The 14,373-nt window shown below is 43.1% G+C and overlaps 1 protein-coding gene across 2 annotated transcripts in view; it reads right to left on the minus strand.

Moving 5' to 3' along the window:
* GLB1L2 (galactosidase beta 1 like 2) overlaps positions 1–14,373 on the minus strand; it is a gene marked incomplete at both ends in the record, with an annotated part of 37,389 nt that continues 23,016 nt past the window's right edge. Inside the window, 12 exons of one of the 2 annotated variants that reach the window (XM_081262454.1) lie at positions 1–87; positions 333–449; positions 1,075–1,186; positions 1,526–1,613; positions 3,528–3,606; positions 3,875–3,946; positions 4,215–4,355; positions 4,982–5,088; positions 5,507–5,587; positions 6,175–6,312; positions 7,604–7,688; positions 10,699–10,769. In XM_081262454.1, the coding sequence (XP_081118580.1) occupies positions 1–87; positions 333–449; positions 1,075–1,186; positions 1,526–1,613; positions 3,528–3,606; positions 3,875–3,946; positions 4,215–4,355; positions 4,982–5,088; positions 5,507–5,587; positions 6,175–6,312; positions 7,604–7,688; positions 10,699–10,769 (1,178 nt within the window). Of the gene's footprint in view, positions 88–110; positions 450–1,074; positions 1,187–1,525; positions 1,614–3,527; positions 3,607–3,874; positions 3,947–4,214; positions 4,356–4,981; positions 5,089–5,506; positions 5,588–6,174; positions 6,313–7,603; positions 7,689–10,698; positions 10,770–14,373 lie in introns of those variants that run through there. The other variant, XM_081262453.1, reaches the window with a different exon arrangement.

Raw genomic sequence — 14,373 nt, forward strand, 5'->3', positions numbered from 1 at the left:
TTAGTGAATGTACTGGTTTCTGCCCAGGTAAGGGGTGTCAGTAAACTGTATCACAGAGCCTGCCATCACCTCCTCAAAAATGATGATCTGTGGGGAAAAGAAGGGCTGAGTTATGAGGTCTGTCCTGGAGCCAGACAAGGAAGCCAGGAGGGATGGAAGGGATGGGTTTGGGAACCAGACTGGGAGGAACAGGAACAACAACTCTGGAAGGAATAGGCTAGCTGAAACTTCTGCCCTCTCCCAAAGGGCTCCCAGGGAGGCAATCTGATGCCAGGTGCAAGGATGGGAAGGAAGTTATGAGTAAAACAGGAGGAGGCTGGAAGTGTGCCCACCTGGTTGTTTCCTCTGAACAGCCAAGGACCTGGTAGGTAGAGGGTCTCCTGGGGTCCAATGTTCCAGTAACGTCCAAGGTTTTGGCCATTGACGAATATAACTCCCTTCTCCCAGCCCTTCAAACAGAGTAGAGAGTGTGTTAGTCTACTATGAGAGCCACTGATGACAAAGTCACACTAGAAGGCAGAGAAGACACATCAGATGTGTTCTTCACGCAGGGCACAGTGGTGCAGGCTTGTAATCCCAGTGGCTTGGGAGGCTAAGGCAGGAGGATCGCAAGTTCAAAGCCAGCCTCAGCAAAAGTGAGGTGCTAAGCAACTCCGTGATACCCTGTCTCTAAAAGAAAATACAAAAATAGGGCTAGGGATGTGGCTCAGTGGTCGAGTGCCCCTGAGCTCAATCCCTGATACTCACCCACTGCCAAAAAAGAAGTGTTCTTCACTCAGTTTCCAAAAGACCAAAGTGAGCCAATGTTCAACAGCCACGGAGACTAACAGGTGGCCTGTTCCACCTCATCTCCACTAGCTCTGAGCCTTCTAGGCAGAACACACAATCCCAGGCTGGATTAGGAGCCTGGGCCCTGATAAGTGTCATCAGGTGGTTCTGCTTTGAGCTCCCTCTGCTGCCCTGGAAGGCAGGTGTTATATAGTACTCCATCAAGGCCAAGCACAATGGTATTTGAGTCAGCCCTCTGAGAAAACAGAAGAAAGAATCGCGGAAAGGTAAAGGGGGCTTACAAACCTCCAGTTTCAGAAACGTGTCAGAAGGGGAAGAGCCAATTACAAAGCCACAGAAGAAGAAAGCAGGGAATGTAGGTACATCAGGGATATGAGTCCATTTGTCAATGCTGAACCTAAGGATAGAACAGGGCAGGAAAGGGAGAAAGGGGACTTTCTTAGATCTGTTCAGTTCTATATGTAATTCCTAAGAAATGTCCCTTCTTTGTTTAAAGCTCCCAAGTTCCCTACTACTTAACCAAAACACAAGAAGGGCAGCAAGGTAATATAATGAGCATTCTTCTAGTCTGCAAATGCAAGTTCTAATGGTTGTACTGTCCCTTACCTTGGACAAGCCACCTTGGCCTCTGAGTCTTAGAATCTGCAGGATCCTGGTGGGGTGAGGATAGGGCTGTGCTCGCTCTTGCTGCAAATTATTATGAGCTCACACAACTGGTGTGGGGCCAAGGACCTACCTCTGAAAGAAGCTCTTTTTCATGTCTAAGCTGTAGATTCTGAATTTTTTCAAGGGAGAATCATTCAGATAGAGATTTCCAATTATGCCTGTGGGAAGGAGGCAAAGAAACATGAGCAAGTCCAAAGGAAGAGGACCTAGTTATGACCAGGGCCATGCATGGAAAGTTTCTAGAAAGATTTTTCCAGGAAGAGGGAGCTCAAAGCAAGGAAGATTTCTCCTGAAACATATACTACCTAAGGAGCTCAGCAATTGTAGTATAAGCGCCCCCCCCCCGCCAGAGATGCCAAGGGACATAATAATAAACAAGAATATTATATGCCAGGCCCTGGAATTTACCATGGAAGAATAATACATCTGACGATAGTGACAAAGCTGAACTCTCACAGGGGTGAAAACAAACTCTGACCTCTCTCTGAGGGAAACTCTGCATGAACAAGAGGTGCCAAAGGTTCGGGCCTAGCTTTAAGGTAGTGTCAAGTAGGATCTCGTCAGACTAATAAACCTAACAATTTAGTCAGAAATTTTCTACACAACCTTGAACTAAAGACAGGTTTTTCTTGAAATTGTGAGAAAATGGCAATATCATTTGGGTATCCAACACTGAAGAACTGTATACACCCAAATAGTTACTGATCAGCACCTTGGGGTTTGCGTCAGCTCTATAGATTGTGCAGCAGCCCCCAAGGACTTTGGATAGTGGAGCTGCTGCTGGGCTAGGAATTTTGAGAATCTGGTAAAGGTAAATAGGCTTCACGGGGACTTTAAATGGCCCACAAGGTGTGTGTGTGTGTGTGTGTGTGTGTGTGTGTGTGTGCGCGCGCGCGCATTTCTAGAGTGGAAGTCTGTGACTTATAAATATCGTATATGATCCAGAGGCTAGAACTCCACAATGAGGGTCAGGACACACTTGATGAGCATCTTGGAGGAGCAAAGACTGGCAATAAGGGTCAGAGTGGAAGGTCCTTCCAACCCCTAGGAGAACAAAAGAAATACGATGTGCCCAGAGATAAAATGTCAGAAAAGGCACCGAGAGGAATGTTGGGGAACTATTTCAAGAAAAGGAAGACAAAGTGGGCCTGGATAGTGCTAGAACCTATTCTGAGGCCCTTCCAGAGGAGAAGCCCCAATGTCTCATCACATCATATCCTTGGCAGGCTACCAGAAGGCTCTCTGCTGAAAATCTGACCAAGGGAGAGATGCGCAAATTTCCTCCACTACAAATACAAATGGCTGTGACAGAATTGGAAGGTCATCAGTCCTCCTCAACACAGCAGGATTTATTTTATCTGAGTTCTTTTCTTTTTTTTATAACTTACTTAAAACACCAACATTTAGACAGACAGATAAAAGAAAGAAAGATCTAAATTAAGGCATAAAAGATTAGAAGGCCAGAAAAAGAGAGTGAATTGGTGGGATATTCCTGGAAGAGCATGTGGACAAAAGGCATTTGGTTTATTCTATATCCTGCTTCCTCCTCCTCACCACTGAAAAATGATTTATGGATTTCCCTGAGATGGATGAAGAAAAGAATTTCAGTGTGGAGACCTAAGAAGGCACTGGTCCTATACCCTCCTTTGGATTTCTAGAAATCTCTTTCCTTGATCCTTACCCACTACCCAAAAAAGCAGACTTCAGCCCAGAGAGGGACTAAGGTTAGCTCACTGTTCATGGGGTTTCCTCATGAGCACACAGAAAATACAAGCATGGAGTGTTATAGGGGAAAAGGTCAGCTAGGCTTTTCTGACCCACTTGCCTTGTCTCACATATAGGTCAACTCAGCTTCCGCCTCCTGCAGTGTACCTTCATGATCCACTTCCCTCCAGTGGGCTTCCAAGACCCATTTCCCTGCACTGTGCCTCCCTGGCCCACTTCCTTGCAGTGTGCCTCCATGGCCCATCTCCCTGTAATGGACCTCTATGGCCTGTTGATGTGCTATATGGAAAGGGGAAAACCCTGTCTGAGAAGCAGTGGCACCTCTTCTCACTTGTGCTAGGACCTACCTTTGCGCTGATCATCAATATTATTCCCGTAGTTGACTCGCCCACGATTCTCCACCAAGATCCTCAGAAAGGTGTAACCCTGCTAGGAACATAGTGGCTGATGATCGCCTGATACCCAACTATGAGGTCACTGCTGCACCTGGGAGTTGGTTTGTGGACCCCAGTTCTTCCCTATGCTCTGAGGATGGGAGTAAGAGCCCCGCTAGTAAGAAAGATTGCTCGTTCCTCTCCATCCACAGCTTGTGGTTAGGAGGCTCCTGTCTTCCAGGCCTTCCTCTTTGACTCCCACCAAAATTCCTTAGAAGCAGCTGGGGCTAGCCATCACCCTGCTCCCTAGGATAACAAACCTGAATCAAGGGGATAACAATCTTCGTTGTTTTATAGTCCATGAATCCTATGGATACTGTGTCCAAAAATACCTGCCAAAGAGAAGATAGAAAGCATCCATGGTCAACAGGATGGAGGATGAAACAAATAGGTTATACCATGTGTGTGCATGCTTAGGAGGGGGCTTAGCCAGGCATGGAGGAAGGAATGTACATGGTCACAGCTGAAGTGTCACCGAGATGACAGGGATGGGCAACTTTACATACTGGCAATAGCTGATTCTGAGGGCAGAGAGAATAAGATATATAATACAGAGGCTGGTCACTAAAAGGTCCAGGAATCAAGAAGAGATGCTCCTACCTGTCCCCGATCACGTACAATACCACTAAGGGTGCCAGATGAGGTGATGATGGTCTCATACAGAATGTACCCAAAGGCCTGTCCATTCCCATCATTTACTGGCAGGTTCTCCATGTTGATGGGCTTTTCAGACTTGATTGGCTGCAACAGAAGATAGCAGAAAAGCATAGGGGCCAGGCTTGCTGCCTTGCCCTAAACCACCTGGCACATGAAGTAGCAAACAGGTCTGGCCTGGAAGGAAGCACACTGGAGGAGAAGCTGTAGGAGGAGCTCTAACCTCCTTTTTCTATTATGACTTATTGCATTAAACCTATGGCTCTCCAGAGTTATAGGGATGAGAAAACAAGGAAAGGGGAATGCCATGAGAGAAGAAAGCCTTGCAATCTAGTAGATATCTAACTCCTTAAGACACTGTCATTTTTGCATTACAACATCCCTTAGTGAGCTGCAGGAGGTGCCCCCTCTTCACAGAGGAGGATTCAGTGCATTCCTCTGCCTCTTCCCCCGCTTCTGCCCCTAGAGAAATATAGCTCTAGCTCCAAGCTGGAGGAAGACTCCCATTGTTTTCGATTTCTCTTGTTCCTTCCCACTGCACACTCTAGCACCAGTTTGTTTTCTTCACTCAGTTCTTAAGTTGGAAAGGAGATCTCTAAGCCTTCTAGAATTGGCCTTGCTCTTCCCAGCACCTCCCAATCCATTTGGAGAGTTTCTGGGCCCTGCTCACCCTCCCAGTGACTGTCCTTGCTTCCCTGGCCCACAGTACTCACCTCCCCTATGAAACTGAGGACATCCCACAGTGATAGGTAGAAAACCGGTATCAATGGCTCATAGGTCATCTTGGGAAGAGGTTTAGGAGGGGGAGGTAGAGGGGCATCTACAACAGACAGACAACACAGACATCCCTAAAGGACCCAAATGTCACTGCATCCAACAATCTTTTATCCATGTGTCCCATATGCTCCTTTATCCTGGTACCAGTAGTAACAACAGACTAATTTCAGCATATGCTTAGATGGTTCTAGGAGACAATGCCTAGGGGAAGTGTGGGGCTTTCTCATGTCTTCCATATGAGATAAGGAGTCTTAATGCCTCTATAATAGAAAGGTGAAACTGGCAAGATGCACACTATAAATATATAAATCCTCCTTGTCTAGAATGTTCCTGCATACAGGTCAACTAGGATTGAGATGAGACTGTGAGAAGGTAAATCTTCAAAGGGCTGAGAACAAAAGCAATTTGCCAAGTGGGAGCTTCATTCCTCTTCTTGCTGGTATTAAACTGCTAGCTGGTACCTGAGAAGGAGCCGAAAAATTCTCGAAGCTTTGAATATTTGGCTGTATAATCTCCAGCTTCTGTCAACACAGCATCATAGTCTGAAAGATATCCATGAACTGGTCATAGTCATTCCTATCCCTGGAATAATAAACACCGCAGCAAAGAAGAGAGAAGCTGGGGTAGGGTAGTAGGCTTCTTGGCCCAGCCATTTTGAAGGCAAATCACCAATAGTATGAACCACTCAGTCAAAATACTATAAATTCTAGACCCTATAAAATAATACAAAAGTTACCCATAATCACAACATGAACCTAAATTTCTAATTGCAGGTAGATAAAATGAGGCATCTTTCCTACCCTTTGGGGACTCTCAATCTGAAGGGGGGACACTTCAGCCACACATTCTCAAAAGCCTGAGCAGTGAGGAGAAGCTGCCCATCACCACAGACCCTTCCCTTCCCTTTCTCTAGTACACTTCCTCCAAAGAGCTGGCTCACAAGCACCAAGCATCTTGAGTCTAGTGCTGCCCTGGAACTTTAAAAGTGACAATTCGAACTATGCCTCTACCTTCCCCAAGCACTTTATAATCAAAATCATTAAAGGTGCCAGATATTGTCCCTAAAGGACTCTCCAAAAAGCCCCAGCCCTGAAGATGCTGGGAAGAACCAGTATTAGAGAATACTTGCCATAGCTAGTGACATCAGACTTATATTCATGAAAATGCATGGCTCCATTTATAAAGCCAAAATTGGTGCCTCCATGGAACATGTAGAGGTTGATGGATGAGCCAGCATCAACGATGGCGGTCACTGTTTCCAGAACTTCTACAAAAGGAGGGAGAAGGAGGGATGTGTGAGTTAGAGTCTAAGTCAAGTACTTAGTACTAAGTACTCCCTTTGATACTCTTATTCCTAAGCCTCCTCAAGGTCCACTTCATCTCTCTGCCCTTCAGTTTTAATGCTCCAACTACAGAAGATTAGGAAACAAGGAAGAGAAGTGGGCCTGAATTCATGGTCTGGAGCTTGGGCCTCTAGTTGCATTTAAATTCTAGTTGAGTCTATTAACCACCATAAGAACAACCTACAACACAGGCCTGCATCCCCTGCCAGCCAGTGTGAGTCCCAGAAGTTATTCTTTTGGTAAAAATGCAAAAAAGATAGTGCTTATTATCAGAGATACCATTCTGACTGCCTCCCACAGTCCTACCTTAATTAAGAAATGAACCAGTGACATAAAGAGATAATATTGAAGAAAAAAAATAAATGGTATGTATTTTATTAATATAAATCAAAGAAATGCAAACTAAACAATAACCTGTCAGACTGGTAAATATTAAAAATTATTTTAATATTGGATGTTGATGAATCTGTAGGATATAAGTACTATCAGTTAATAATGGTGAGTAAAAACTGCTACTATCTTTCTGGAGGTCAGTTTGACAAATACACATTAAAATTGCATTAATATAATAATTCTATTGATTATCCATAGAAAAATAATATACCAAGTATACAAAACTGAATGTTCAAGGATGATCAGTGATATGGTGTTCAATTAACCAAAGCCACTGAAAACAACCTAAGCATGTATCAATAAGAGACTAGGTCAATAAATGGTTGTACAGTTATTAATCCAAAGGGGTTCTTTGCATTCTTTAAGCTGGTGATATAAATCTATGTACAATATTATAGAAAGCTGTCAATTTGTGTTATTAACTGGCATAAGTAGGTGACAGGGTCATCAGGATCTGACTACACTGTCTAAACCCCAATCAACTAAAAAACAACTGCAATGTTTTCTCTGGGCTCTGAGATTTTTACTTCTTTATACTTTTCTATAGTTTCTGTGTTTGAAATAGGTATGCATTATTTTTCTAATTACAAAAACATAAAACATACAAAAGCAATGTGGAAAGTCCTACTGTTTATTTCAAGTGTCAAGACAAATGACTCTGAAATACCAATAGCTGACTATTAACACAAATGATCCTAGAAGTCTTGCACACTACATGTAGTCTTGTACAAGCTCCATATATCAACTAGCAGATTATTTAAAACTCATTCTTCCTTCTTAGGTTAACAAACATGCTGGACATAGCCAATGCCAAGTACTCACCAGAGGAATCCAGGATATTGTGTGGGCCTCCCCATGAGTCAAACCACCCTGTCCAGTACTCCATCACCATCTTAGGCTGAATCCCCTGGGTACCACAAAATGAGAGTTAGACAGGCAAGCTGGCCAAAAGGAAAAGAGAAACATCATTCCTGGAGGGGAGCCCAGGACCTCTCTTCTCCCACCTCTTCCCTGGCTTTACACCCCTTTCCTGAGAAGCCAGTGGGAGCAGAGCACAGACGAGGATGGTTCACCCACCATGTTTGGCCTCCACACTTCGAGGTATAGAGTGGAATAGACAACCAAAGTTGACATAGTACATTCTGATGCTTAATATGCTTTTAAAAATGCTTACAGTGGATGCTAATGTATTAAAATTAGGTCTCACTAGCATTCAGCATCTGTTTTGAAAGACTTTTCCTAGCTTCGGATGCTTTCTGGATCATGCCAACCTTTGCCTTATCCCCTTCCAGGAAAGGAGAATGTTGTATCCATTATGACTTCATACCTGAGAGGTACCATAGATCCAGACCCCTCTGAGTTGCTGCTTCTTTTTAGCCAGGAGATTCAGGCAGCTGCAGCGTGGGCATTTTTTTAAGGTTTAGCTTAGTTTAAACAGTAGCTGGCAAAACTAGATCAGAAAATCAGAGCCTTACAGCATAGCTAGTCATAGTTCAAGTCACGGTGTATATTCATACTTTGGGTGGGACATTCAGCAAGTCTTAAATATTATTTTAGAATACTGATTTGGATGCATGACTGCCTCAAGCATGCAGAGATCATTTGCAGGACCAGGGGAAATATAAGGACTGATTTGCTAGAATTTCAGGCCCTGTACTAAGGAGTCCTCATTACTCCTTCAGTGACAATTGATCAAATATCCCCTCTGTCAGTTAGAGCAATGAAATCTGATGCATAGTGATAAAGCAAACTTATAATCCACTGTATATAACATAACAGCCATTCCCAGATAAAAGCCAAAGTAGTAACAATATTTATTCATTTTTAAAAGCAAGATTGGTGACTTGGCATGGATGGCACAAGTCATCTACCTCCCCCAAAAAGAACATATACTGGGGGCTGGAGTTGTGGCTCAGTGGTGGAGCATTTGCCTGGCATGTGTGAGGCTCTAGGTTCAATCCTAAGCATCATATATAAATAAATAAAGATCCATTGACAACTAAAAAATATCTTAAAAGAGAGAGAGAGAGAAAGAGAGAGAGAGAACATATACTGCACTATATTTAAGTCACCCAAAAGGAATAAGCAGATACTAAGTCCCACATCTCAGGATTCTCCAGTGCCAAGTGTAGACTCCTTGATTCACAAGTGCCAGGAGCAAGGAAGGAGGGTTCCATCATGACCCAGGTCACTGCACTGTAAACGTGAAGACCTGGAGATCTTCATCATACCTATAACTCCTAACCAATCACTTAATGGGTATTTTATCCATTCCAGGTCTATCTCTTAACCATGAAACAGTAATAACAGTAACTAGTGCCTATGACTAGTGGGAGAGCTGAAAGAGACAGCACACATAAATCCCTTAGTACATAGTGCCTGGCATACAGGAAGTGTTACAGAAACATTTTAAATACCTTCATCATTGGGCATGAACATAAGGATGAGTGAAGTGCTACTGTATGCCCCAGTTAGCCAGAGCTGGGGTTATAGTGTTCATTCAAGTGAGCCCTTGACTTAAACAAGAAAATACCCAAGGCTACTTCCTTAAGGAAAGCAAACATTCTTAAAATGTACAGAAGAAAGTCCATTAGCAGTGCCATTCTGTTGACAAGGCAACGTGGCATGGATGGCACAGGCATGGCTACCTTTCCAGGATGACCAGCAGAAGGTGCATACTTCTATCAGCTGCCATGAGGTACTTAAAAAAAAAAATCTCACTGAATCCACAAACAATTCTATGAGTTGAGACTCTCATTAACCCTACTTAACCAAAGAAGAAAGAGAAACATAGAAGTTAAGTGACTTGCCCATGGTCACATATTAGAGATGCCAAATGGGTGCGGGGGTAGTTCACAGTATAATGCACTCAAGAACACTTCTATTTAGTCATCATGAGATTGCATATTCCATATGTCTCTCTCCTCCCAAGTACAAACTCCATGAGAACAGACCCTGTAATAGATTCTAACAACATTCCAAGCACAGAGCTGGCACTCAGGAAATACTAGAGGAGAAAGGAATTCAACCTCAATCCATCTGTATCCATTATCTCTTCCAACAGAAGTCCACCTTGGGTTAGGCCCTATCCATCTCCTCCAAGGAACCTTTCCACCCATTCTGGCTATTATCTATGCTCCAGGAGTAGCCATACCACACACACATACATATGGCCCTCATCCTACAGGGCCTCATTCTTCCAGCACCATGCTTGAATAGCTGGAACTGAAAAAACTTTGCATCTCCCCAGTGTTGATACAGACATTCTAATAGCTCCACTATTATCTGGGGATCAATGTGAATATGCAACAGATGGGGGTATTCACAACTTCTAATAAGTCAGAGTGAAAGAAGCAGCTTCTCAATTCTGGGGACAGGCCGCAGTTTGGACCAGATCACATCAATCTCCTTAGGGGAGATACAAACCCAAGAGATCAATTGTAGCAGATTGAGTTGTACATGACCATCAATCTGACGATGCTCGGATACAGATAGGAACTATTCTCTCTCCTCCTTACCTGGAATGGATCAGGCTTCTTGCCTTGCAAATGATAATAATCTTTCTAGGTTAAGGTCAGATACCTCATATGGTACAGCACAGGGAAGAGTTTCTCTTCCCCCTTAATCTGGAGCAGTCTGGGGCTCGCAGAGTCCACAAATTCAAGGACTACACAAAGGTCCCTTTCTCAAAAGGTAGCAGATCTCACTCATGCTTTATCCACCTGCACAGCAATCCTTTGGAGTAGTTTATGAGCTGCTTCCCTTGAGGTGTGCAGCAACAGAACCATGAGCTGAAAGACTGAGAAAGCCCAGATCCTTCTCCCCCACTGGGGGGGGGGGGGGCTGAGCAAAGTGGCAGGCATAGAATCTCTGAACTTGCTGAACAATCTGTACAGCTTTCCCTGTGCCAGCCTTACCTGGACATTCACGAGAAAGGTGTTCATTAACTGCAGCTCCTCTCGTGTCTGTAAGTTGATGGTGGCCAGTACTATGAAGACAAAAGAGGAGAGAGAAAACATTCTTAAAGTCAGGAAGACTTTCTGAATTACCTCAGACCCTTCTTCATCTACCAGCACAATAAATTAACTAGTCTTGACATTGTTTCCCACCTCTGATGGCAGGAGACCTAGCTCTTTTATCTTGAAAGTTCCTCCACTCAGCACAAGCTGGCAAAGTTAAGTTGCCAAGGCTGGCCTCAAACTAGCGATCCTCCTGCCTCAGCCTATGGAGTCACTGGAATTACATACAGATGTGCACCACTGTGCCTCGAAACAATAAAAATGTAAAAAGGGCTTGGAGGTATAGCTTGGTGGTAGAGAACCCCTAGTTCAATCCCCATCAATCCCCAGGACTTAAAAAAAATGCAGAAATATTAGTAGATAAAAAGTGCCAAGAAAATCTTGGAAAACTGAAAAAGGACAGAGGAATAGTAAATGGCCCAAGAGAGTGAAAGGAGTTTCCACCACCTCCTCAGGCCTCACCCCACTGAGCCCCAAGCTTTGTGCTCCATGCAGGGGGAGAATACCCATCTGCAACATTGCAACATCATGTCCTGGTCCTTGAGTTTGCTTCAGCACCCATGCCCATTGGCTCAGTGGGGTTCGTGTACTCTTAGAAAATTGTTCTCAAGGAGTGTGGAGTGAGAGGTGGGAGAGAAGACCAAAGACTGCTCTGTAGAAATACCAAGAGTACAAAAGAAGGGCCATAAACAGGCCATTTTGACCAGACCACTATAGCCCCATAATGGACTACAGGGAAGGATGCCTTTCTGTAGTCTTACCCCACCCTCTGAGCTCCAAAAGACTGTTTAGTGCCCCCTTTTTTTTTTCTTTTTTACTGCTTTGTAAGAGCCAGACAATTGAGAATATCCCCTCACCTGGAAGACTGGGCAGAGCAGAAAAAAAGGAAAACCAGGTAAGCAGAACCAATGAAAGGAACAAATAAAATGTTAAAAATAAAAAAGATGAAAATATTCTCAGAAAGAGTTAAGAAAGACAGTACACATTTTTAAAGTATGCTAAGAGAAAAGAGAAGTCTCTTTAAGAAAAATATGATCTAGGAAGTAATAGAAGGATTAGAAAAAAAAAAGTTGAGGAAATACCTATAAGCAGAAAGAAGTAGAACTAAATAAAGAGACGAGAAATGGAAAAACCAAAGACAGAGAGAATCAAAAATGAGAGATCATATACAAATAACAGGAATGAACAAAAGATCAGGAAAAAAGATGATAAAGCATTATGAAAGAAACCCAAGGCCCAAATGAATGTCCCAGCCTCAATGGACATAACTATGCTAATTCAAATACATCTCCGAAATGCCACAAAAATAAGAAGTATCATAACAAAGCGCATCATTATGAAAAAAAACAGAATATCAAGAATAAAAAGAAAATTCTAAAATGTTTTACAAATGGGGGTGAGAGAGAAAATAGGATATACTAAAAGATTATTAGCCAGAATGTCTGTGGGCTTCAATGCAGCAGTGGTTGCTAGAAAATGATAGAACAGGGCTGGGGATGTGGCTCGCATGCGTGCGGCCCGGGGTTCGATCCTCAGCACCGCATACCAACAAAGATGTTGTGTCCACCGAGAACTAAAAAATAAATGTTAGAGATTCTCTCTCTCTCTCTCTTCCTCTCTCTCTTACTCTCTCTTTAAAAAAAAAAAAATAAAATAAAATAAAATGATAGAACAATATCCAGAACTCCAGTAAGCGGGATCCAATACAAGAGAAACACACAGGTCAGTCTCAGGATGAAAACTGTATGGTAGGTCACCAGCAGATCAGAAATACAAGAAACCAGGCCTCCAGATAGCCAGATAGGACCTGATGTGGGATCTCATATGCACAGGCATTTGAAAAATACCAATGATGGGTGTCTAGAAGATTTTAGAAAAGACTGTGTTAAAAAAATAAAAAGGGTGCAAAGGTTGGGGATGGCAAAAGGAATAAAAGAGAAAAATTGAAATGAAAAGACAAATAAGAAACTAATACCTTGCAAGTGAAAACTAAGCACATTGAAAAGCCAGTTGAAGTAAGAGAATCTTAAATCAATTAATGTAGAGTTCTATATACACGTTATTTAGATACAGTAAGAAATGTACAGGAAGAAAAAACTTAAGAATTTAAAATGGTCATTCTGGGGAACAGGATGGAAAGGCAGGCAAAACTGTATTTTTAGATAAATATTTTCTATTGTTTTTACTTTTAGCCTGTGTGAATGAATTGCTTTAATTCATATTGTAAACTAAAAAGCATCTTTCCCAGTAGCAGGAGTCACTAGGGGATTGACGGGTGGGGCCTACAGAGGAGGGGAGGAAATGGAAAGAGCAGTGATTCCCTATCGTCTTCCCAAGGCCTTTAATTAGTAGACTAACCAGCACTAAAAATGTACGCCAGCATCAGAGGAACCAGAGCTCCTCCCAAGGATGGTGATTGGGTCACAAAAGGCTCTGGACATCCTTGTAGCAGCCATGAGGAGACAGCATCACCTCGTGGAAACAATGGGAATCGCTGCTGGCCCTGGTCACACCCCCAAGGCTCAGGATCCTGTTAACTCACTATCCTCTCCATGCACCCAAGCAGTAATTCCCTGAGTTAATTCACGACCTTCCTGGTTCTGTTGGGTGATATTAAAGATAAAATTCCCTACCTACAGATCAGCCTATGGAAGGAAATGCAAAAGAAACAAAGTGGAGTACAAGTATATATAGCAAAGGCAAGCACAGTTATAGGAGCCTAGAAAAAGAGTCCCACTACATCTGAAAGGAGAGATACACCATATCTGGACAGGAAAATACAGCTGGATTAAGACACAAAAAACCCAACCTCTACAGAGCTTAGTGCTGTGGTAAAACAGAGATTTCCCCTAATGTTAGAAGACAAAATAGAGCAAGGGAGAGGAATGGGTGATCCTTGGGAGGAGGTGCAATTTCTACCAGGTACTAAGGTACTTGCTGCAAAGGTGACCCTGGAGAATAGCCATGCAGGTCTCTGAAAGATATATGAAGTCTTTGAAATTGGCATGTCCAGTGTGTTTGAGGAAGAGCAATAAGGCCAAAAGGGTAGAACAGAGTGGGTGAGGGGAGCTCAGCAGAGGATGAAGCCAGCCAGTTCTGCAGGCTGTGTTGGAAAGTCCTACAAGGTCAGTCTCAAAACTTGGGCTTTCCTCTGGGGCACCTAGAGCATAAGCAGAACAGTAAGGTAACCTGGGTTATATTTATAAGGCACACTACTATGTTGAGGAAATGTTGAAAATGTTGGCTGCTACGTTGAGAAAATGTTGCTGGAGAAGTCAGGCGGGGAAAAAGGGAGGTCAGTCAAAATGCTACTGCAGTAATGCACATAAGAAATGATGGTGACAGCTGAGAGAGTAAAACATGTTTGGATTCTTTAGGTATTTTGAAGATAAAGCTAAAAATAAAAAGAATGTGCCCATGGCTTGTGTATCAGGCATACAGGAGAGAAGCTAAGAATGAGGACAAGGTTTGGGGCATGTGCAATAGAGGGAAAATGGAGCTGCAATTTTCTAATTAAAGGAAGCCTTCATGTGGGGAAGCATCTACCAAAAGCTTTTACTGACCAGAGAGTAC

Source organism: Spermophilus citellus (genome assembly GCF_964194105.1).
Source record: "Spermophilus citellus genome assembly, chromosome: 2".
NCBI classification, from domain to species: domain Eukaryota; kingdom Metazoa; phylum Chordata; class Mammalia; order Rodentia; family Sciuridae; genus Spermophilus; species Spermophilus citellus.